The sequence below is a fragment of the Zootermopsis nevadensis genome, unplaced genomic scaffold (assembly GCF_977971745.1).
Source record: "Zootermopsis nevadensis isolate Lab colony 2312 unplaced genomic scaffold, Znev_1.0 Znev_ptg000022l, whole genome shotgun sequence".
Classification (NCBI taxonomy): domain Eukaryota; kingdom Metazoa; phylum Arthropoda; class Insecta; order Blattodea; family Termopsidae; genus Zootermopsis; species Zootermopsis nevadensis.
Window position 1 is genome coordinate 24,141,622 of NW_028259154.1, and position 23,909 is coordinate 24,165,530.

The 23,909-nt window shown below is 40.2% G+C and overlaps 2 protein-coding genes across 2 annotated transcripts; both read left to right on the plus strand.

Moving 5' to 3' along the window:
- Nucleotides 1-422: 422 nt before the first annotated feature.
- On the plus strand, nucleotides 423-10,586 carry LOC110828286 (beta-1,3-glucan-binding protein 1). Its single transcript, XM_022060859.2, has 10 exons — nucleotides 423-472; nucleotides 932-1,199; nucleotides 5,193-5,420; nucleotides 6,435-6,634; nucleotides 7,738-7,874; nucleotides 8,085-8,251; nucleotides 8,427-8,678; nucleotides 9,016-9,158; nucleotides 9,660-9,776; nucleotides 10,176-10,586. Exons 2-10 carry the CDS (start codon nucleotides 1,073-1,075, stop codon nucleotides 10,275-10,277), a joined length of 1,473 nt encoding a protein of 490 aa, XP_021916551.1. The 5' UTR covers nucleotides 423-472; nucleotides 932-1,072; the 3' UTR covers nucleotides 10,278-10,586.
- A 6,106-nt stretch (nucleotides 10,587-16,692) lies between these two features.
- LOC110828287 (beta-1,3-glucan-binding protein) lies at nucleotides 16,693-22,122 on the plus strand. The gene is made up of 7 exons (XM_022060860.2): nucleotides 16,693-16,946; nucleotides 17,940-18,094; nucleotides 19,074-19,237; nucleotides 19,401-19,658; nucleotides 20,275-20,426; nucleotides 20,747-20,848; nucleotides 21,747-22,122. Exons 1-7 carry the CDS (start codon nucleotides 16,758-16,760, stop codon nucleotides 21,858-21,860), a joined length of 1,134 nt encoding a protein of 377 aa, XP_021916552.1. The 5' UTR covers nucleotides 16,693-16,757; the 3' UTR covers nucleotides 21,861-22,122.
- The last annotated feature ends 1,787 nt before the right edge of the window (nucleotides 22,123-23,909 follow it).

The following is a 23,909-nucleotide window of genomic DNA, read 5'->3' on the forward strand; positions in this document are numbered from 1 at the left end:
TACCTATTACAGAGATGATACCAGGAGCTTTAAATGTTACACATAATATCAAACAATAAATTACACAGTGTTTAGTAGAGCAGAAAATAAAACATTAAAAATAATTAATAAACAAAAATCGCAAAAAATCCAACAAGTGAAAGACAGGTCTATGCACACTTAACACAGAAAATTATATTTTTAGTTGTCATGAATGATGCTAGTTGATTACACAGTAATAGATAACTTTGATTACGTGCCATCACAGAGACAGCAGAAATTAAATCAGTGCATTGCAAGAATTTTCGAAGGTAAACGTTGCAACCATATGCGTTATGAAACGATTCTATGATAATTCCGGTAGATAGCGCACGAATTCAAAGATTGCACGTCGTAGATGTATTGAATTCCTGTAATATCGATAAAGACACGTAGCACCACGCCATCTTACGAACACGACTACAAATTTAATATAAGCCATTTGCAAGTTTCGGTAATGTGTTATATTTGTTTGAAAACATCAAATTAATAGCGTACAAGTGCAAGGATAACATTATAATTTCATTGCTTTAATCTTTCCAAGTTCTTACTTTTAAGATAAAGAAATGCATTATTTTTTCTGTGCCTTTCAACGAACGTATGAATAGCCCATTGGCGGAACGCGGTGATGAAAATGTTAACGACCCCTGCCTTACGTGGTCTGTATTTTGAAAAGAGTACTTATTTTTTGGAAAATCTTGTTTGGTTGAGTTTGTTATTTTTAGTGGTTGGCTGTAACTAGCTGTGACTGGTGTGAAGCATATAAATAAATCCATTGTCGCCAATTTTTTACTCTTAATCCCGAAACAAAGAGAAAAATATTTTTTTTATTTATCCACTTATAACAGTAAAGTAATAAAACAACTTAAGAAGTGAAATTGTTCATCCTTCACCAGCTTCGCTTAATTTGCAGAGTTCATGAAGACTGGAAGCAGAGACGGGGAGGGGAAATCGTGGTGAATTCACGAGACGGGAAACATGTTGTGGTCACGGTATCCTTGATCACCGCTGTACTCGAGTAACCCAGTCACCGTAGTGTCCCACACAGGGCAAGATGCTCGTTAGTGTATGTGTTTTTCTGGCTGCCAGCTTCCCTGCTACATCTGCCAAAGCCGATTACATCGTACCTGATGCCAAATTTGAGGCTCTGAAGCCCAAGGGTCTCCGTGTTTCTATACCAGGTATGAGAAATAAATCTCTACCTTAATTTATTTTTGTTCCAACTGTTAGTTTTTTTTTTAAATACTTTCCAAATATATCCATTAATAGGCTACTGGCGATAAGCATGCACTTACTGTTATCCAAAAGTGTATAGTTGACAGCTGACATGTCGTAGCTTCATAATTCGAAATATATAATCCACTGCGCACCTTTAGTGCGCATTGAATTTCTATCTAGAGTAATTTTAGGTAATAATTTTTACTTCTGAAGTGATCACTTTAGCAGAAAATTTTTGCAGTTAAAAATCAATAAATTGTTAAGATATAAAACATGTAAGAACGGAATTTTTAATAATTAATTCGGTTACGATATCGTGAGTTGTTTCCTTAATCGTTTTATGACAAGTTTCTGCATCTGTAGTGGACTCTGACCCATCTGTAGATTAAATTAAATAATAAGAGTATTGTCGACCCCATAACATGGATTTCCGCCAAATATCATCGTAATTATTTATTTTAAGAAGCCAGACATCTGAACATCGCGGACCGCTTCAGACCTACATACCATATAGTTTGCACGCTGACCTATAGGCATTAGGCCCGGACCTCCGCTGTCAGAATTAGGCCCAACACTCTTTCCGACCAAAACATATTAAAATATTTTGAATTGTTAATCTAAATTAATTCTTATAAGTTAAACTGTTTGAACGTATTCTGAGCTATTCAGTGATTACATCCAGATTATAAAAGCTTGAGAAGTGTGAGTGGAAAGAAAAGGATTCAAATCTCATGTCCTACAAGGTCATTGCTGCCACGACACGCAAATTACACTAACTACGTAATACAAACATAATCATCCTCTGCCAAACCTCATCCTTCCGTCGAAAACAACGATATGTTTCAGAACGTATTACTTCAAGCACGTATTATGTATAGTGAACGTTGAGGTTGAGTGACAGAAAAAGCCTACCTTACGGTTTGTCGAGGATTCCCCTATCCCCTCCAGAAAATGCTAGTATAGTGCGTCACAATAAACCAATGTCACTGTATCAGGGCTTAGTTATGTCACCGGATAAGCTATATAACCTAACTAACTAACTAGATGGCTTACCGAACCCGAAGGTTCATCACCGAATTAACCAAAGCCCTCCACCGGACCCTGTCCTGGGCCAACAAAATCCACTCTCCTTCAACTCCTATCTCCCATAGATCCCACCTGACATTATCCTCCCATCTACGTCTAGGTCTCCCCAGCGGTCTCTTCCCCTCAGGTTTCCCAAATAGTGGACCCAACCAAGCAGATGGCTTACGGAACCCTAAGGTTCATCACCGAATTAACCAAAGCCCTCCACCAGACCCTGTCCTGGGCCAACAAAATCCAGTCTCCTTCAACTCCTATCTCCCATAGATCCCGCCTGAGATTATCCTCCCATCTACGTCTAGGTCTCCCCAGCGGTCTCTTCCCTTCAGGTTTCCCAACCAGTACCCGGTGCACACCTCTTGTCCCATCCATGCGCGCTACATGTCCCGCCCATCTCACTCTTCTCGACTTAATCACCCTCACAATACTGGGGGAGCAGTACAGAATTTTAAGCTCGTCATTGTGCAGTTTTCTCCACGCCCCATCGTCTTCCCTCTTAGGCCCAAATATCCTCCTCAACACCCGATTCTCAAACACCTGCAATCTGAAGCTATATAACCAGAGATGTAAAATTTCCAGAAATTTCGAATCATGGAAAGAAATAACGAAAAAATGGTAAAAACAGAACATTTTGGATTTCAGCGATGAAAGAGTTGATACTACGAAATACGTAACTCTGTAAAAAAAAATGGTAGAATTGTCAGATTATTTCTGATCTAAGTAAAAGTAATTTCCACGGCGTTCACATCCCGTAGTTCAATGGTGGCTACAGAATTATAGTAATACAAATCAACTCAGAAATATCCGTTGAACATAACATTAATGCAGGTACAGTTTGTTCTAAGAACTCGGTTGTGTGGACTGGCAGAGTTGAATGTAAACAGCGAATTTGCTAATATGAAATTCGACAAAATTCATAATATTTCCAGCTTCATCTCTCGGTTTATTCCGCCTCAAAATTCAGGGTATCATTTCTCTCACATTTCTACGCACTTAAACCAGGCAGTTCGATAAGTACCACTGTTATAAAACGCGACTCCTTCCTCAGGGTCGTAGCAGCCGGAATCTGAAGGTAATAACTCATCTCCGTCCAATGCCAAAGTTCGGAATGCGTGCCAGGGGTGAACAATAATTTTTATTCTAAAAGGCGTCTGGATATGTTTTAGCACGATCGCGGTCCAGAGAGCTTCTTTGATCAACTCATCGTTAAATACACGTCATTCATCATGCACGATTTTACACGGGTAAAGGAGATACGAAGTACAGCTCCACGAGTTCTTGATCTCGACACTGTAACGAGGCGAGTTGCCAGCTGTTTACAACCCTGGGACTTTACGCCCGGGGAAATGTCCACCGGTACTCACAATGGGATGCTGTTTGAGCTCCGGAGGCGGTCTGGACGGGGAGCCTAAAAGAAAAGTCTTTCTCTCATGTCAGGAATCGAACGCTGGTCGTCCAGACTCTAGTAACTTATTACTAACTGAGCTACTCATGTTTTACGGCTATGAATTCCGAAAGGTAAAAATTGCGAAAACCGACAGAATGTAATTTATTATTTGCAATTATAACACTTTAATATGATATGCGATGAATAACAATTAATAATAATTAATAATGTAATATCTGACATTGTCGGGGGCTGGACTGAAATTTTTCAGAGGCCGTACGTAGTCTTTCAATCTCTGAATTCTGTAACATTGGACAGAATCGTTCCTATCTCCGTTTTCATGACCGGTTAAATTTCTTAGAAATGAAGTCGTATGTGCATTTCGCTTGCGGCAGGAACTAGTTTCAAGGCTAACAGCATCTGCTGAGCGAGGTGAAGTCCCGGTGTTCTTCACAGACGCGCAGTTTGCGCCGTGTATGTGTCACATTCCTAGATGTTATCCTTTATGTTTAGGTGGAAATTTCGTGTTTACGTTTAGTTTCCAAATATCAGCTTCTCAGAAAGAACTATTCATCGTGGAATCAATTTGAAAAATGTTGCAAAACGACCCATTAACATCATATTACTCTGAACTATATACACACGCACGCACGCACGCACGGCACACACCACGTGAACATTTATTAGTCACGGATTATTATTATTATTATTATTATTATTATTATTATTATTGTTGCTGCAAATGACGTACGTACATTTTTGGACGTGTTTGGTATAGGCATTGTTTCTTTTGAGGGCACTTTCTTAATAAGAGAAATGATTTAGAGAGTGGCCTTGATTGGTTCTAGCTTGGTTATTTGTTTTAATTTGATTTTTGTTTTTATTTTGTTCCTCGTATTTTATTAGTGTTTTACATTTATACTATACCTAGGTAGATTATTTTCTTTTTATCAAATTTCTATCTTTGTATTAGTGTTTGCCTGTCATAGGTTCTTTGCTGTTGGCAAACACTCAGCAAAGGAATTGAACTATTATTATTATTATTATTATTTAGTATTATTTATTTTATTTAGAATTATTAAATTGAATTATATTACTTAGGTATCGTATTCAGCCCATTTATTTGTGAAATATTATTCAATAAATGAATCGAATTATTATTATAATTAATATGGTACATTTATATATTTAGTTTCATTTGTTTGTTTTATTTTTATTATTATTGAAATAAATTAATTACTTATTATATTTTATCCTGTACTCTGGTTTAGTGCTTGGCTGTTGTCACGCACTTAAATAAATGAATTGAATTGAATTATTCTACTGTAATGGCACTGTTCAAATTGGATGACAGATAACAGGACATATGAGGGCCCGTCGGTAATTTCAGAATCTTAGAAATTTTAAATATACGAGGCGTGCAGAAAACTTAATTGTTCGCAATACATCAAATGAGAACAGAGATTTGATCTTTCTGGTGTTTCAGATGAGCCGGGCGTACAACTGTTCGCCTTCCATGCGAACGTGAACAAGGAACTGGACGGCGTAGCGGCTGGTCAGTTATCACGAGATATAACCAAATCGAAGAACGGCCGCTGGATATTCCAAGATGACCGACTGAGACTAAATATTGGCGACGTAATCAACTATTGGTTGTACGTTCAATATGAAGGGGTTGGGTACCAGAGGCTGGACCAGAGCTGGACGGTTACTGGTAAGTATAAAATACTTCACTTCTCGATTTACGTCATTTCTAAATTCTGACATAAAAAATAAATACTCAAAACAGACCTGTTTGTGACTAGGCTACGGGTTAGACCAGTGGTATTCAACCTGGGGTACGCGAAGACATCTTAGGGGGTACGTAAAATTTAAAATATATATATATATTATTTTATGATAAACACTGAATAATCAGTAATGTAATTTATTTAATTTATTTTAGATGTAGATTATATACTATGTATAACTTGAATTATACACCAACAAATTTGGGGGTACAAAGTTGAAGAGAAATTATATCTGGGGGTACGCGAACAAAAAAGGTTGAATACCACTGGGTTAGACAACTGGGGTGTGACTGCCGGATGCAGCATGTTTTATTTATCTGTGGCTTATTTAACGACGTTGTGAGACCATACATACAGTGTCGAATAATTAATGAACTGGAAAGTTTATGGAAATAAACTTTTGTGGCCTAATTTAAGGTAATATCCCAGGAATTGGCTAGAGAGACTGAGGAAAACCAGAAATGTCAGTCAGGATGGCCATCTTGGTGGAAGGGGCAGAGGATTTTGATTTCCACCTCGTACAGACCGACTCTGGGGCCCTCTTAGCCCAATCTCCATTTGGCTGGTTCCCAGGCGTAAATGTCAAGTGTCAGCCGCCATGCGATATTTTACGACTCTAGACTGAAACGGGCAAAGACTTAATAATGAATATAGCAGTAAGATTCGAATGGAATGTTTTCCTCAATGCTTCATTCCCAAAGGCCTCACTTGCATTTTGTGTTTCCTGTCGAAGTAAGACAGGATGCGACACAATTACGCAAAGAGACTGAAGAATTGTTGTCTCTTGTATGCCGATCTTCAGCTTTTTGGGAAGTGAATCAGTTCCAGAACCGATTTGTCTCTAATTTAATATTGGACCTCTTAATTTTGTTCCCAGATGCTCGCACGTTAAGGTGGTTTGAGACGATGAACGAAGTAACTGTCTTTTGTTAACACAGAATTAGTGGATCCTGGTGATGAAGATACGTCGAAGGGCACCCCGAAACCGCCCGTCACCCCACCCCCCACGAGATGCGACAAGTCGCCTACTCTGGTGAACGGGAAGCCCGCATGCCAGGGTCAGCTCATCTTCGAGGAGAACTTCGTAACCCTGGACTCGGCGAAATGGGAACATGACATTCGAATAGCCGGCAGTCCGGTACGTACGTTGCAAGAATATGACGAAGTGATTCGACGTAGGAATCTGCGTGTGTCACATGCAACTAGAAACATGTCTTTTAAATGTCTAGCGCTTTTAAAATGGTAGTTCTTGAAATAATTCTTGCTGACTGTTGGAATAACTGAGAAATTTATATTTATCTGGTATTCTAAATCAGTGGTATTCAACCTGGGGTACGCGAAGACATCTTAGGGGGTACGTGAAATTTAAAAAAATATATATTATTTTATGATAACACTGATTAACCAGTAATGTAATTTATTTAATTTATTTTAGATGTAATTATATAATATGTATAACTTGAATTATACACCAACAAGTTTGGGGGTACAAAATTGAAGAGAAATTATATCTGGGGGTACGCGAACAAAAAATGTTGAATACCACTGTTCTAAATCACAGTTTCAAATTTAGCAAAACCGAAACATTTGGACACTGCAGTGAGACAGTTTACAATTATAGGATTGGTGAGTGGGGTGGATGGAGTAACGCAGGGGTTTGCAATATACTGCCACTGGGCAGCATGTGGCCCATGTACATTTATTATATATTATAAAATAACTGTGATTGCGTTTCAACAAATTGAAGTAATTTGTAAACTTGCGGTTCGCGAGACGATAGGACGCGGTGAGTGTGGACTGTAAAACGTTGAGAACCCCTGGGATAATGGGCGAGAGAGTCGATGTAATGCGAGATTTCGATTCCTCACGGCGGCGAGTATGAAGACGACTGAGACGTTGCGCCGTGTAGTCTGCTAGGATTATACAGACGTTTCGGAGGTTGTGGAACGTCGGTGTAATTCTACCAGACTACACGGTGAAACATCTCGGAAGACAGTCTTATTGAACATTTGTAATTGTTTCAATATGTCTGTAAGTGGCAGTATCTGTGGGTAAGATTTCTACGGTTTAAATTATATTAGGTGACTAGAACAGCTTATGGAGCTTCTTGGTGTGTAATTTTATCAATTATTCTGCTGCGTTCTCTCTGTTAAGTCTAAATATTATACTTAGTCGGCGTTCGTCACGCATAATGACCGACCAGATTTCGCAGTGTAATGAGTTGGTAATAAATGTTTTCAGGATTTTGAATTTGTCGCCTACACTTCCGAGAAGGGCAACAGTTATGTAAGTGACGGAATCCTGTACGTCTCTCCAACTCTGGTTTCGGAAGTTCGCGGCGCGGATTTCGTCACACAAGGAAAACTCGAGCTGCCTGGGTACGTGAACGCGAAACTCAAAGTATAATAAAGGGAGGTTGTGTATTTGTTCATTTGGTTCAGGATGACAGAATTTTTCCCTCCACGTATCAGGCAACAGGTCTTTTATAGCCCTAAATTCGTGACCACAAGAAGAAAAGGTTTTAACGCGTGGATGATTGAAACGAGGGCCACACAAGAAACATTGATTGTTTTTGATTGACGTCTCAGGTGTACAGGCGTCGCGGGCTCTGAGGAGTGCTCGAAGCAGGCGCAGGGATGGGACATCGTTCCACCAATTTTCTCCGCTCGTCTTTGGACACGTCAACATTTCAGTTTCTGTTACGGCCACGTGGAAGTCAGGGCAAGGCTTCCAGCAGGCGACTGGTTATTCCCAGGTACGGAAAATGACTTGAACGTGCCAAAGTCACAGGCCTCGACTAGATTCAAACTTACTAGTATGATAAATGAAACTAATCTTATAATTTAGTTTTATTCTTATAACATAGGAATAATAAGGCACACTTATCGACTATTAAAGAAAGTGTACTAACAACGAGTTTCCTGAATCAGAATTGTGGCTGGAACCGAAAGAAAATTGGTATGGGAGGGATTACCTATCAGGAAGAATACGGATCGCCATGGCGAGGGGAAACAGGGAGCTTTTCTTAAATGACCAGAAGCAGAGTCACATCGGGGAACGCCGCCTGGAAGCTGGATGCTTCTTGGGTCTGGACCAGACGGTTCACAGCGAGGCGAAGAGCTGGGAGGGCGGATTTGGCTGGTGTGAAAACTTCCATGTCTACAGCCTCACCTGGACACCAGGTACTGATGGAATGCGAGCTATAAAAGAGTCAGGTAGCAAATTGTTTATGATGTGAAACGAATTTTGCAGGTAAGCAATGTTTTGACAATAATAATATTTTAATAGCGCTTTAATAAAATTTTGATTTCATGAAAGGCAGTAATGTGGAACTAAACTTTCAAACACTTTTGAAAATGATATCGTCATTTTCGCATGAGACACTGAGAGCAACTACGAGGATCCTCAGTCGGGGCAGCCATTTAGCTTCTAGGGTTCCAAACGGGCGTAATTCTAAGCACCGCCCCTTTCACAGTGCGCAGGTAAATGCAGTATTAATTTGCTTACTGTGTGTTGTAGGTGATATGACGTTCAAAGTTGATGGACAGACAGTCGGTGTCTTAGTTCCTCCTCCAGGGGGATACAGATATTTATCCGCCTTCGCCGGAAGCCAAGATAATCCCTGGGGACGGGGTTCAAAATTGGCACCATTTGACAGAGAGGTAAAGTAAACAGCTGTCCCGATAACCACTGTTATTATTTAGGAACAGTTTTTCCCGTTTTGTATGGGTGTCAAACTTGGTCGTTTACATAAAGGGGAGTAGAATATTAAAGAATTCTGAGAACAGGGTACTGAAGAGAATATTTTATCGTAAGAGGGTAGAAGTTACTGGAGAAAATTGCATAATGAACAGATCCATAATTTGTATTTTTCGCCATATGATTAAATCAACGATGATAAGATTGCAAGTAGCACGCATGGCGGTGATGAGAAATGCGTACATAATTTTGGTTGGGAAATCTGAAGGGAAGATACCAGTTGAAAATTACAGTTTTCCGTGCTATCTTAATATCTCGATAAGATTAACAGGGATACTTAACGTTCCTCGAACACTTAATTTTGCATAAACAATCTTCTGTAGAATACGCTGTGTCAGATACTCTACACAGACTGTGAGATATCGCCGTAAATAAATTTGAGGTTCGTCTATTTTGTGCGTCAGTTCTACTTGAGTCTCGGAGTCGGAGCCGGTGGAATCCGCGACTTTCCTGACAATTGCACGAACGGTCTGCAGCAAGACGGCCTACGTCCAAAGCCGTGGAAAAACAGCAATCCCAAGGTACGTCGGGTCACAACACTCTCCTCGCTTATTTATTTTTTCAACTCTTTACTTCTCTTATCATTTCCTGCTTTTAATTGATTTTTCCCACCTGTAGTGCATCTCAATCACCGATTATATTTTCCTAACCAACACTTTGTAACTGTCCGAACATACGCCTCTGGCTATTGGTTCATGCGAAGTACATTCATGTAATTACCATAAAGTACTAAATTAATATTACAAACTTGTCGTCTCAGTTATGCAATATTTTAATTCTCTGTTAACTTATCTCTTTCAAAAGCACGTATTCTCTTCATCACTTCATTTTCAAATGGCGACGTGCCACGAGCGCAAAAGTCAAACTTCAAAAAGTCTGTATCACATATTCAATCAATGTATTTGCATGTTTTTCCTCAGGCTATGCTCAATTTCTGGCTGGATAAAGATTATTGGAGACCGACCTGGTCAGGTGACAACTCAGCCCTCCAAGTGGACTACGTTAAAGTGTGGGCACTGTAGAATGGCTTGTGTTCAACATATTCTCTGTATTTCAATAAAAAGTGCCATCTTCGTGGTAAAACATTCCTGACCTAATCAGACTGACGGAAACTTTATATCGCGGAATTAAAGAGCTTGTTTTTTTGTATATGCTTTCATCAGTACAGAAACGTAAGCTGTAATTTAAAATCCACAGTCGTACATTGCAATGGCACGCATCTGTTTGTAATGTGTGTATTCACTACCTGGAAGTTGGCAGATATGACCCCAGAGTTTGATACTAGTGCCATATTTTAAATTTGTGTAACACAATAAATGATCTATACAATATTCGATTTGTGTTTTTTTTTTTATTCTCATGTTCTCAGATTTTGTGTAACTGGCTGTAGAAGTTCCGTTGTGGCTATCGATTGTTAGGCTAGGCCTAATATAGAGTTCAATCAGCCACTTTAATTACTGCACATGCTATGAAAATTATTTGCATGGCTGTTTAAGCAACACCACGTAATACTGTGGGCTCTGCATTAAATTATGCTGGTGTTCATTTCACCTCAGAAGTTTACATGATTATCACGTTGGCATGTGCGATAGTTGTGTGGGTCTCAAATACTTGCTGTCCATACCACGTTTCTTCAAAATCCGTCCATATGTCAATGTTTCATTATTTTTGACTTTTTTAAATCAGAAATGCTTGTCACAATACTAGGTATACGAAATTCATTATTAAGTTACAGTTACGGAGTTTACCAAGGACTGACGAAGTCAAGACATTCGTCAATGGCTGAGATACGAACAAAAGACCTTTCAAGTACAAATCAAACTTTGTTAACGCCTTCACAAAAACTGAAGCCTAGAACTATTAATAGAAATCAATTTGAAGTGATAAGGCATCAGAATTATATTCTGTATGCATGTCATATATATCGACATTCACGTAAATTTAGAGGTCGTCTCTCAATAAACGTAATGACCGAATGAGGCGGCGAAGTGTTAAGCACTCCGGCCTCGTATTCGGGAAGTTCAGGGTTAAATCTCTTAGGTTTTATATCTATCATGACTGAGGTTTCTCGTGTTTCTGATCACATCATCCACGCAAATAGCACGATATTGGCTTAACACAAGTAACGAACACTTCCTTCTACACTCTTTCCCGTCCACACGCTACACGAGCGTATACGAGATGACACATAAGAATTAACACTGCTGAAATTCCATTTAAAAGGAGCATAAGTCACGAAATATTCAGTAGAAAAATATTTTGATGGAAAAACATATTTTAAAAAGCTCTACGATTACGTAGAAAATAAGATATGTCTAAATTCTGTGTCGTTGCTTTTTAAAACACGGTTTTTTGGTTGTTTTTATTTTTTTTATTTTCCTTCATATTTTAATCGTGATAAAATGTAAGAAAACTGAAGAAACCTAACGCCAAGCAGTGCGGCAACTTCATCAATAAGAGCGTAATGCGGATAGCCGAGCATTTAGGCGTTTATAGCCATCGTCTGAATCTATGGACATTTAATTAAAAACGACTGGTTTTCGCCAGAATACGTGGTCTTGGCGTGTCAGCTCGAGTTGAATGGCTTACATCAGAACGAAAGGAAATAAATGAATAGCAGCAGGATGCATTAGCTTCACAGTTCAGATGTTTTCCCGGAAGTCAGATTTTTCTTTTTTTTATTAGTTTTCCGGACGCAACCTTGTACTCTCATGAGCTGTATTGCTGCTTTTGATTTGTGGCCAGAAAATACAAAGCTCACAATCACCAGTTCGCTCTTCACCTCCCAAAGAATACAGTGTAGCAGACTTTGCTGTGTCATGACTTCGGAGTTAGTATGAAAACAGCCAGCAATCAAAATAAATAAGTTTAAATGCGTTTTAACAAATTATCGTAGCTACTTCAAATTTTTGGACACAATGGGAGGAAGAATAATAATAATTTGTTACGTTCTGCGAACCGTAAATTGCAAACAGCCAAGGGCATTAATAAATGTTTGTTGATGTGATTTAGCATTGCTTCAGAGTTTATATTTTAGGCTTCGAATTATGGGACACATTAACCGGGGACCTAGGTAACTAAGCTAATTACGCCTAGAAGAACCCGGAGGATTAACATCAACAATACCAAAGCCTGCCATTTAACGCGGTCGTAAGTCAAATTCATTTACTTGTCACTGTCAAAACCTATTCTCCTCAAGACGCCACTTAACGTGGTCCGCCGATCATTTGCCTGCATTTATCCCACCCCCCTCTCCCAATTGACCTTGACATTTGTGACGTAACTCATTGATTTCAGCGTATTAAAAATATTATGTGATAAATCAAGTAGTATCTATTTGATAACTGGAATCCATATTCTTTTCCGAAAGTAAAAGACGATATTTCGCATCTATACAATTAAAGTGAAACCCCAAAAACTTCCCAAAACCGCCGACACAAAAGCCTGTAAATGGACTCCATTCTAAACCATTTCTCAAAACATATTTTGGGACAACCGTAGAATCTTGAAGAAATGATTGAAGCATCTGATTAAACTCGCAGACTCAGACGACCAAACAGGAATGAATAAGTGAAGACAAATTGACACCGTCGAAGAAAACTAACAAAGTTTCAATTAATTGCAGACACATTTCGTGGTCTTTGCAAGAGGTACCATCGAAATGAAACGGATTGTATTATAAGTTTTGGAGACCCTGAACATGTAGGTTGATTTTCTGCATATAACAGAACGAAATATTTAGGTTCGCCTGCACAGCAGTGGTACATACACGACAGGCAGCTAATGTGACAATAAAAATAAATCTATTAACCCTATAAAGACCAATTGATCTTTGGCATTGAGAACTGTTGTGTTTTCCTTCAGGCACGGCCTGAATTCTTACGTAATATTTCGATGAACTTCAATTTCAAACACTGAATACACAAATGTAGCGCCTAATAACTTTGTTTAGGGCGCGGTCTGCGAATAGTTACACCGAAAATTAATCATGCTTCGTATTGTCGGAAAGATGCTAACCACGTTATTTCCACTCACACCAATTCGCTGCTGTGAACCCCCGACAGATTCGTGATCAACATAACCGACGCGCGCTGTGAGGCCAGCGCAGAAACTGGTAACTCCCCTTCGTACTGCAGTCTGTTGGCGGTGACAGGTCATCGCACGAGAAAATGAATGCGCAATTAAACACACAGAGCAGACTCCTCGTTCAAAAGACGATAGTCGTTCAGATGATCGATAAATATTCTAAATCTTAAACAATCCAAAGTTCTGTGATGTGTCCATAACAGCCCAGCTCAGTTGGATCTAGTCCTTTGTCCTGAAGGATCATTTTAAAATTGCCCTTTCTCGATTTATATAGTTTGAGGTCTGGCAGCGTCGTTAAACAAGACACAAACAAATAAAACTGCCCTTACATTATTCATAGTTCTCACAAGTGGTCTACTCCGTCATCCTCCTTGACTTAATCGCCCTAATTACATTTAATGAAGGATAAGCTCCTCATTATACGAGGGTCGCTCATTAAGTAATGCCCCACATTTTTTTTCTCAGCCAATAATGAAGATAGAAAAGTGTACTTTTACATGCTTGAGATTTGATGTTTCCCGCGTTCGTGTACGGAGTTTCAAATGTTTCCAACCAATAGCGGAGCTGTAGTGAACTGTAAAAATGGCGTCTGTGAACGACTCTCGTTACAAGCAACGAGCTGTAATTGAATTCCTTGTTGCTGAAAAAGAAACGGTGGTGAACATTCATAAACGTTTGTGTGCTGTGTATGGAAGCTGTGCAGTCGATTGGAGCACCGTTGGTCGCTGGGCTAAGAGAGTTAAAGCTTCAGGAAGTGAAGAAACCGAGCTCCGTGATCTGCCGCGCTCTGGGCGTCCTGCCACAGCCACCACTCCAGACATGTTGAACCGCGCGGATGCCATTATTCGTGAGGATCGGCGCATCACAACTCGACAATTGGCCCAACAGCTTTCAGTCAGCAATGGAAGTGTGATTGCAATTATCCAGGCTCTCGCATATTCGAAGGTGTGCGCAAGATGGGTTCCACGAAGTCTCACAGCAGACCACAGGATTCAAAGGAAAACGATTTCTTCTGAATTGTTGGAGCGTTTTGATGCTGAGGGAGAGGTCTTTCTGTCCCGGATCATTACAGGTGACGAAACCTGGATACAGCACTTTGAGCCAGAGACAAAAAGGCAGTCAATGGAGTGGCATCATCCTCAATCACCGAGAAAGAAGAAATTCAAGACAACTCCCTCCGCCGGAAAAGTCATGATGACTGTCTTTTGGGACAGTGATGGGGTCATTCTTGTGGATGTGATGCCAAGAGGTGCGACCATCAATTCAGACGCGTACATCAGGACCCTGAAACCCTCAAGAAGCGTTTTCGACGAGTTCGGCCTCACAAGCATCCAGCAGAAATTTTGCTCCTGCACGACAATGCACGCCCTCACACAAGTCTGAGAACCCGGGAAGAAATCACCAAATTGGGTTGGACGGTGCTACCCCATCCACCCTACAGTCCAGATCTGGCACCCTCCGACTTCCATCTCTTTGGGCCACTTAAAGATGCTATCCGCGGAACAAGATTTGAAGATGACGAGAGCGTGATTCAAGCAGTGAGGACATGGCTACGTGCACAGGACAAGAGCTGGTACCGGCAAGGCATGCATGCACTTGTTCCACGCTGGCGTAAAACCGTACAAGTTGATGGGGACTATGTGGAAAAATAGTATGTGTAAAGGAAACATTGATTTATATTGTCACTAAATTTGAGCCATCTTGAATAAATATGTTCTGAGGAAAAAAATGTGGGGCATTACTTAATGAGCGACCCTCGTACAATTTTCTCCATTCTCCTATTACTCCCTCCCAGAAAAATATTCTCCATAATACTTTATTTACCAACATCCTCCTCACTTATATTCTTCATTTAGACCATGTTCCACACCCATTAGTAAAGAACACAGTGCGCTAAAATGTAAGCCACAGGTTGCATTTATGCCCGTACTATCGAATTTCTTCGAGAGGAAGTTTGAGAAGGAAAGAAAGCTTATTCGCTTTAAGTCGGTTTCAGATATTCCAAGGTTAGACCCGTTTAAGGTCAAGGTTACTGGGTAGGAATGTACATTTAGTCATCGGCTAACGTAAGCGTGCAGAAACGAGTGCTACAGAGGGTAAGGGATATTTCAGTCGGCAAAAATGGAGTGAAGGGATTTTTTTTTTAAAAAAACGGTAAGATAAGTAAATAAAGAAACATCGAAAAATGAAGACAAATAGAGTGAATTAAAAAGACAAAAATATATTGTAGGGCATCAGGGCTATGAATACTTAGTCATCGTCCTGATGATGGAGGCAGCAACGACCTCTGAAACGTTGGTAAACTTCTACGAGACTACGCGGCGCTACAATCAAGAAGACAGCCATATTATTAAGACATCGTAACTGTCCACGTCAATTGCAAATATTGAAGTAAAATGCCAAACCTTCAATTGTCTTAGTACAGAAAACAGGCATATTTATTGAAATTTTACAAGGTCAGTTCTTTTGTTTTTTTAACAGTATCTGTATCAACACAAAGCTCTTCCAACGTACTGACGTTATTTCTTGTCTGAACATTCTTAGGACCGTCCTTACACCACATGAGGTGTCTTGTCTTGCCTGTCTGTGTGCATTATCAGTCCTTTCAAAGTTACTGCCTGCATGAATCAATTATCACCCGCATGGGCTTTCGGAATTTCCAAACCAGTACTTTGCAAACACTCAAACTCAAGGTTCAATTTATAACGCAAATAAAGACACTACACAAAGTACTAGACATTTTTCATTATTGAAACCACATACAGGTTGATAATATGAATGAATAAATAAATAAATAACGTATCAGATATTTTAAGGTAAGAACACGTAAAAAGTAAAGTAAAGTTTGTCCCACTATACGCCATGTAGGCGTTTGGGGTGAGAGGCGGTATAGCTCGTCTCTTCCTTGACCTCGGCACTAGATGGGGGTGGGAGGTCAGCATCACGCCCCGGCCGGCTTTACACCCCGGGAAAGGACCCCGGCACCCATTGTAGAGGAGGCTGGGTGGGCCCCAGAGCCGGTCTGGACGCAGACGCTAGAGGAAAAATCCTCTGCCCCCGTCGGGGATAGAACCATGGTCGTCCAGCCCGTAGCTAGTCACTATACTGACTGAGCTATCCATGTAGTTCCTTTAAATACGGTAACAAACTGAAATTGGTTTAGAAGTAGTTTTGGTCCATTTGCTAACAGTTTAATTAATTTATTTTGTTTACCGCAACACGTACACAGATGTACTCCGGTGCAAATCCATGCTTCTGTTCATAAAATGGATATGACCTTCCAGCGGATAAGTTCCCTGATAAAACGGTATTCGGGGTGAAGCACAAGCCTGCCTGCCTGCGTCATCCTCTCTGCCGCAATAAAACCACCGTCGCATCTCGAACACCAACATTTCGCATAGAGGAGGGCACACGTCATGAAATCACTTCTGTTGCTGCTATGCGCAGTCGCCACCGACGCGTCGGCTTGTGGCACCTCAATTACCACTGCCAGTGGCACCAAGGCACCATCACAAATCTGCAGCGGAGAACTCATCTTTAACGAAGAGTTCGACACCTTCGATTTTCAGACATGGAACCACGAGAAAACTGCAGCAGGAGGTGGGGTACGTACCATTAACACCTTCGACTTCAAAAACCTTCCCAAGCAAACAAAATTTTCGTCATTGTGTCCTAATTATTATCATTTCTCAACAGAAATTATGAATGAAATAGCTGTGATATCTGTCAATGCATCTGCGTGCCAGTTGGTCGGTCGATTTTCATGGAATTTCGTATTAAAGTTAAGCCAATAGGGCTTCACATATCACGTAGTATTAATTTTCTGGTATAAGCAGTAAGGACACGCGGATGTACGAATTTGATTGGTGGGAGCGATCTCCATTCTCCGGTCACTCAATGGCGCTTAAGCAGAACGAACACTGTTTTCTGTCTGACATTTTAAGCGTACGGTTTGTGCAAATTCACTGCACGGATATAAAACAATGAAATAGCTAACTGCATGGGGCAGAGGCCTCCTCGAGAAACTGATAATCGCTCAGCTAGTCAAGAAATTCCTCATCAATTTTTTGACCTCCAAGATTCATCGTCGTCTTCAGAAGAACCTGTTAGTGGAACTTAGCCGAACCAATTCACATCAAAGTCCTTACACCACATTTCGATCCATTTTAATATTACCCTCTTCATCTAAGCCTGTATTTCTCAAATAATGTCTTCCATTTGCGTTTCCGACTAAAATTTAGTCTGTATTTCTCCACATCTCATTTTCCTTCATTTCGTGGTCCTAGTAACATCTGAAGCAGGCCTTGCCCTATTCCATACGCCCTATATAAGTTTCGTACTCTGAAGTGTCCTTAAGCGAGGGATGATAGAATGGTCATGGAAAATGACTCGAGTCGTCGTCTGGTTGTGAAATATTTTAACTCATCATGAGGCCTTTAACTGGAAGGTCCTGAGGAGTCCCAAGAGAGTCTCAGTGTATCTGATTTGGCTCGGACTCATACCAAACACGGTCTTGCAATATCATCACTGTGTTAACCTGCTCGGTAAAGTCGCTTGGAGTGTTCGCAACGTTAATTTGGTGTGGCGATCTGTTTCAGAACTGGGAATTCCAGATCTACCTTAACAATCGTTCCAACAGCTTCGTGAGGGACGGTAAGCTGTTCATCAAACCGACCTTAACAGCAGACAAACACGGAGAACGTTTCCTTTCGTCCGGAACACTCAAGCTGTACGGAGGGGCTCCAGCAGACGAGTAAGTGTGCACGGCAATCTTTTTCAGACTCTACTCATTTTTTTCTTATTCTCTTGTGCTCATTGTTTATCGCAATCTTCTTTTCGAAAACAACTAATTATTCTCGTCATATCCATCGAAATGACCGATCGATCAAACTCGGTGTTACAGACCCTAAATTTTTTGGGCATATTCTGGTTTTGGCGCTTTGTTTAGAGATTTTAAGGATCTCCTGGGTCTGTCAACAGAATCTGATAAGACTCGTTTCACGTCACCAAATAAAATGGGAATATTAAATACCACGTAGAGCTAGACTTCAAATGTTTCGTTTACTTTAATTTATTTCAAAGGCCACATTACTTAAGGGTTTAATTTACGTTGTATGTGTATCGTTTGAATCCTTCGGCAGATATTGTGGATTAGGTCGTATGTGAGCCCCCTTGTTTCATCTTTAAAGCAAATCTAAGGACCATAACAAATATGAAACGTGCTCTACACCTATTTTCGGCCTAATTACATTTTGGTCTTTACTGCCCAAATATAGGCCATTCCTATTTTACACGAAACCCAAAAATTTCTACGTAACAAAAAATATAATCCTGTTACTCGTTAAGATCCAATATTTCTGTTTAAAATATTTTTTCGGTTACACCATAAAGTTACCTAACAATAAAAACAAAAATTATTTGCTCAGTAAAATATCAAACTTTGTTCCATGGTCTCTCTGTGTACTAATTGATTATTAAGTTATTTAATGATGCTGTTTCGACTGAAACGGTTATGAATTTTCGAAAAAGCTGGAAAGGTGGCTGAATAGTACGAATTTGGGTGGAGATAGTCGTGCGCTGCTTCAAAGTCATTTTCTTTTATACGTGTGAACGCAAGAAACCTCTGCAGCCAGGACCGTCGGTCACTTGGTCCAGGTCTCTCAGCGATAAAATTCCAGAGCATCACGTATCGCTATACTAATTTGCCTGCATTTGATCTTGTGTTCCTGCAGATGTACAAACCCGTCGGACTGGGGGTGTGAGAGAAGAGGAACAAGTGTACATGTCCTGAACCCGATCACATCTGCAAGAATACGAACGGTCGAATCTTTCAGCTTCTGTTTCGGAAAAGTTGAAGTGCGGGCAAAACTGCCGACTGGGGACTGGTTATGGCCGGGTAAGGGACTTCACGTACACTCAGTGACTGACTGTTCAATGAGCAGGGACGTTTCATAATCCCTGTCTTCACGACATGAAAATGGGAACGAACCGGACAATGATAGTCCCAACGATATTCTAGTTAACGCTACTGAATTAATTATTTTCTTATCGTCGTTAAGCAATCTGGCTGTTGCCACGCTACAACGAGTATGGATCTTGGCCGGCCTCAGGAGAGATCGATTTGTCCGAGGGCCGCGGGAACAAGAATCTGACCGTGCACGATCTGAACATTGGCACTGAACTGAGTTCGTCGACGCTGCATTTTGGTCCGTTCTGGCCCATAAGCGGGTGGCACAAGGCGCATTTCGAGAAACGTTTGGAAACGGACCAGGGTTTCAACCACGATTTCCATCGCTTTCAACTGGAATGGACCGCAGGTGAGATCTACTGTAGTGTAGTAGCAGTTAACACTTTTACTGGCATCCATCTTCTAAGTACTCAAACAATTTATGGAAACGGTTATGCCATTATGTTTCATTTGCAATAGCAGCATACAGAACCCGACTATAATAAATTTTCCAATACACCATCGATATTTTGCATAGTCACGTCTTTCGGAACTGTAAATGTTAACTGCTTAAAACAGTTATTTACAGGTAATCATAACACGTACCTCCATATAAAGATTCACATATTCCTAACGCCGACACTCAAAAAGAAATGCATAATGTTCGAAAATGCTCCCACACAAAACGTCAGTATCTTGTGCTTACAGCAGGCCAAAGATTCACCGTGGCTACTTTCATAAATAAAACGCAAACAAAGAATCGCGACTAGATTCAGTTTTAAATAACACCTTAGCGTGAATGTTCTAAAATACATAAAGAAGTTCAGCCCCTGATAAGAGACTTATTTTTACTTGGAAATTGCATTTAATTCCGAATATTTTCCCCGGTCTATTAACGGTTAATATCAAAGTTCGTTTAATTATTTGCCTTGTAATTACAGTACGTGATGGATAAAATTTATCATAGTATACTTAATTACTTCCAGATTTCTTAAAATTCGCTATTGATGATGAGGAACTTGGCAGAATCACTCCACCAGAAGGTGGATTTTGGGATCTTGCTGAGTTTAATTCAACCATTGGGACTGCTGATAATCCATGGAAATACGGAACGAAAATGGCGCCTTTCGACAAACAGGTAAGCTAGGAGAACTGGAAATAAATGGTGAAATATATGTTTCGAAAGTACTATTAAGTATCAATTATAATTCTTGTGTTGTCAACGCAAGAAGATTATCTGATTAAATAAATAATACATGTATGAGTAACCCTGGCATTAGGATTGTGATGCCCGGCCAATATTCATTTTGCCTTCGCCGTGTCAGTTCCAAAATCAATAACTAACGAAGAAGGTAGGTACTGAATTTCACATTCTTGAATTATTAGTGCATTTCGTGTTTCAGTTAGTATCATAAATTTTTTTTGCATGCATTAAGAGAAGTTTCTATGCTATTTCAGTTCTATTTGATCCTGAACTTGGCAGTGGGTGGAGTCAACGGATACTTTCCAGACAATGCAGACAATCCAGGGGGTAAACCATGGAGTAATAATTCGCCCCAGGTAAGAAAGAAGAATTCACCACCGTCAGCAATGTCCTGTCTATTCCAACAGGGCGAATTTAGATTTGGTTTTGTTTTGGAGGTCCATATTACACGTTATGTGATAAATTTCATTTCGGTTCACGTAGGTCCAATGATATGAATATCGAATTATTCGTGTTTTTTTTTCCGTCTAATCACAATTGTATATAAATAAAATTATACATAAGATATTAAAATATCATTTACATATTTGGTACATCCTTTTACTACATGTTTCGGTTACATTGAACCATCTTCAGGTGTAAAGTTAAAAGTTAAAAATTATAATCTTATAAACTAAAACTTAATTACTGTTGTTGTGTAACTTCTGATGATGTTTACATCCAAATTCATTGGAGTGAGGGTATATTTTGAAGTGATAGTGGTTTAACATTGGCCTGTAACGTAAATAATTTAAAATATTTTTAATTATTACTGAACTTGAAAGAACGAGTATAGAAGACAAAATGTAATAAGGTAAAAATAAATAAAAATGTGATTAGATGGGGGAAAAACACGAATAATTAAATTTTAATTCACAATATGACGCAATTATATCAACTTCGAATATCGAGTATAAATATCCTGATAAAAACGCATTCTGTCCCAGGGGATATCGGAATTACATCTTGAAGTAGGCCAATGCAGTCTGTTTAAAATTCAATGTTTATTACCCATGACTGCCCTTCCATTTCATTATACGATATACATACATTTCCTACACTTGAAATAGCGTCGGTCGTCAGGAGATTTAGAGACACTATTTCGTCTTGAGAATTAAATATGTCAGCCGTATCAAGTTATATCTTACCGACCTCAGGGTCTAATATAAATTCTCCACTCGCCTGCTCTTCCTAATTCGATGAAATTCACTACAGGCTTCAACAGACTTCTGGAATGGTCGACGTCAGTGGCTCTCCTCTTGGCAGCTCGGCGTAGATGAAGACAGCGCTGCTATGCAGGTGGACTATATCAAGGTGTGGGCCATTTAAGTGAGGTCGCTGGTCCACGACCTGAAACGAGAGACCTGACTAAGAAGCCGCTAGTGTGTCTGGGCAGCGAGCAGTGCAGTAAATGAGGACATGCTACCAGTCAACACAACTTGTACAAGACCTGAATATACAACCCAAAAGTGGCAGCTCGTGAGTCTGAGAAGTGGTAGTTCTGCGCAAAAGGAGAAAAATCAGAATAGTTTTTCAACACAAAACAATGTAAATAAATGAAAAGTAAATTTACATCAGGAGAAAACCCATACGTGATCGACGATGTTTTAACTATTTCTAAGTTCGGAAGAGGGCGGCCATGAGTTTTTACATCACTTTTTTCACTCAAAGACAATTTATAAAAAGTAATTTGCCGTAACTATGATACACTTCCTTTGCTCATTATCATTTTATTTATTTATTTAGTGTTCTGTCTGACGACAGGTCCATATGAACAGGATCCTTCCATCCTTTTCTCGGACTAGGACCTGTTCATATACGTTCTTGGCAGATGATCCAGAAGTGGTTTGCCATTGCCTTCTTCTGTGTGTGAATGGAGTAATTGTTGGGATGCCACGGAGAAACCGGGGAAGCCCCCGGAGGAAAACTCCGTGTTTTCTAGACCACGGCCTTGCCCAACACAAGTTCATTATCAGAACAAGAAATAGTCAGCACACAGAATTATTCAACACTCATTAACAATAACCACGAAAAAGTTTGTGATACAGAAACCAGTCTAATACACGTGGTAACGGACAAGGGTGTTTACTATAAGCCGGCTACGGGGACTGCAGCTCCTATACGCGCTGTACCAGTGAACTGCCCCTCACTCCACAGCCAAACGCGTTCGATGCTTTTGACCGGCTAGCCGCGCTAAAATCCTTGCAGTCGGAAGATAGCCCCGTTCTGCTTCGCAATCCTCACCCGTGGACTTTCTATCAGTTCAGCCAATTCGTGGATAATGACAACGTAAGGGGAAATATTTAAATAATGATATAGATGAAATAAAGTGTTACGAATTATATAAACACAAACATAAATTTTTAATTTTTTTAAAAAAATTATAGGGGTTGCTACAGCTCTGGAGCTCTCTGCAACCCTCACGAAACTGTATTAAGCACTGCAGATACGTGGTGTAATATGAAATGTCCTCCCACACAACACACAAGAAACTATTTCCAAAAAAAAAACAATATATTCTACAATCCGCACATTTATGCCTCATTTTATTGGCAATTGAAACTAACTCAAACTTCTCACATTCCTCTTCACGAAGCAGATTTGTTCTGCTCATTATTTTCTGAACTTGTCTTCCATCATCGACATGTCATCCTGATGACAGCTCACGCCTTAACAAAGGAGCGCTGTTTTAGAGAAAATCGCCTCCTTCCATAACAGGGCTGTCCAAATTCCGGTCCGTGCAGTACCTATTAGCCACGTCGCTTGAAGCAAAACGCTGTGTATTTATCACCAGTCTCTGTACTCCGTATCTAAGCGCTGTACGTAACCTGGAAAAATAATCGTAGCAACAGAGGAGCAAGTCCTAAGGGACCAGGAACCACCAACGTCAGACCTAAAGTGGTATAAATCAAATTCCTCTTAATTCCATATAGAATTAGGATTCTCGTTAATAGGAAAGTAAAATGTCGTGCTATTTGGTGTGTTACCTAACTATATGGCTTACCGAAACCGAAGGTTCATCACCGAATTAACCAAAGCCCTCCACCGGACCCTGTCCTGGGCCAACAAAATCCAGTCTCCTTCAACTCCTATCTCCCATAGATCCCGCCTGAGATTATCCTCCCATCTACTTCTAGGTCTCCCCACGCCTGAGATTATCCTCCCATCTACTCCTAGGTCTCCCCACGCCTGAGATTATCCTCCCATCTACTTCTAGGTCTCCCCACGCCTGAGATTATCCTCCCATCTACTCCTAGGTCTCCCCACGCCTGAGATTATCCTCCCATCTACGTCTAGGTCTCCCCAGCGCTCTCTTCCCGTCAGGCTTCCCAGCCAATACCCGGTGCACACTTCTTGTCCCATCCATATTTAGTGTTT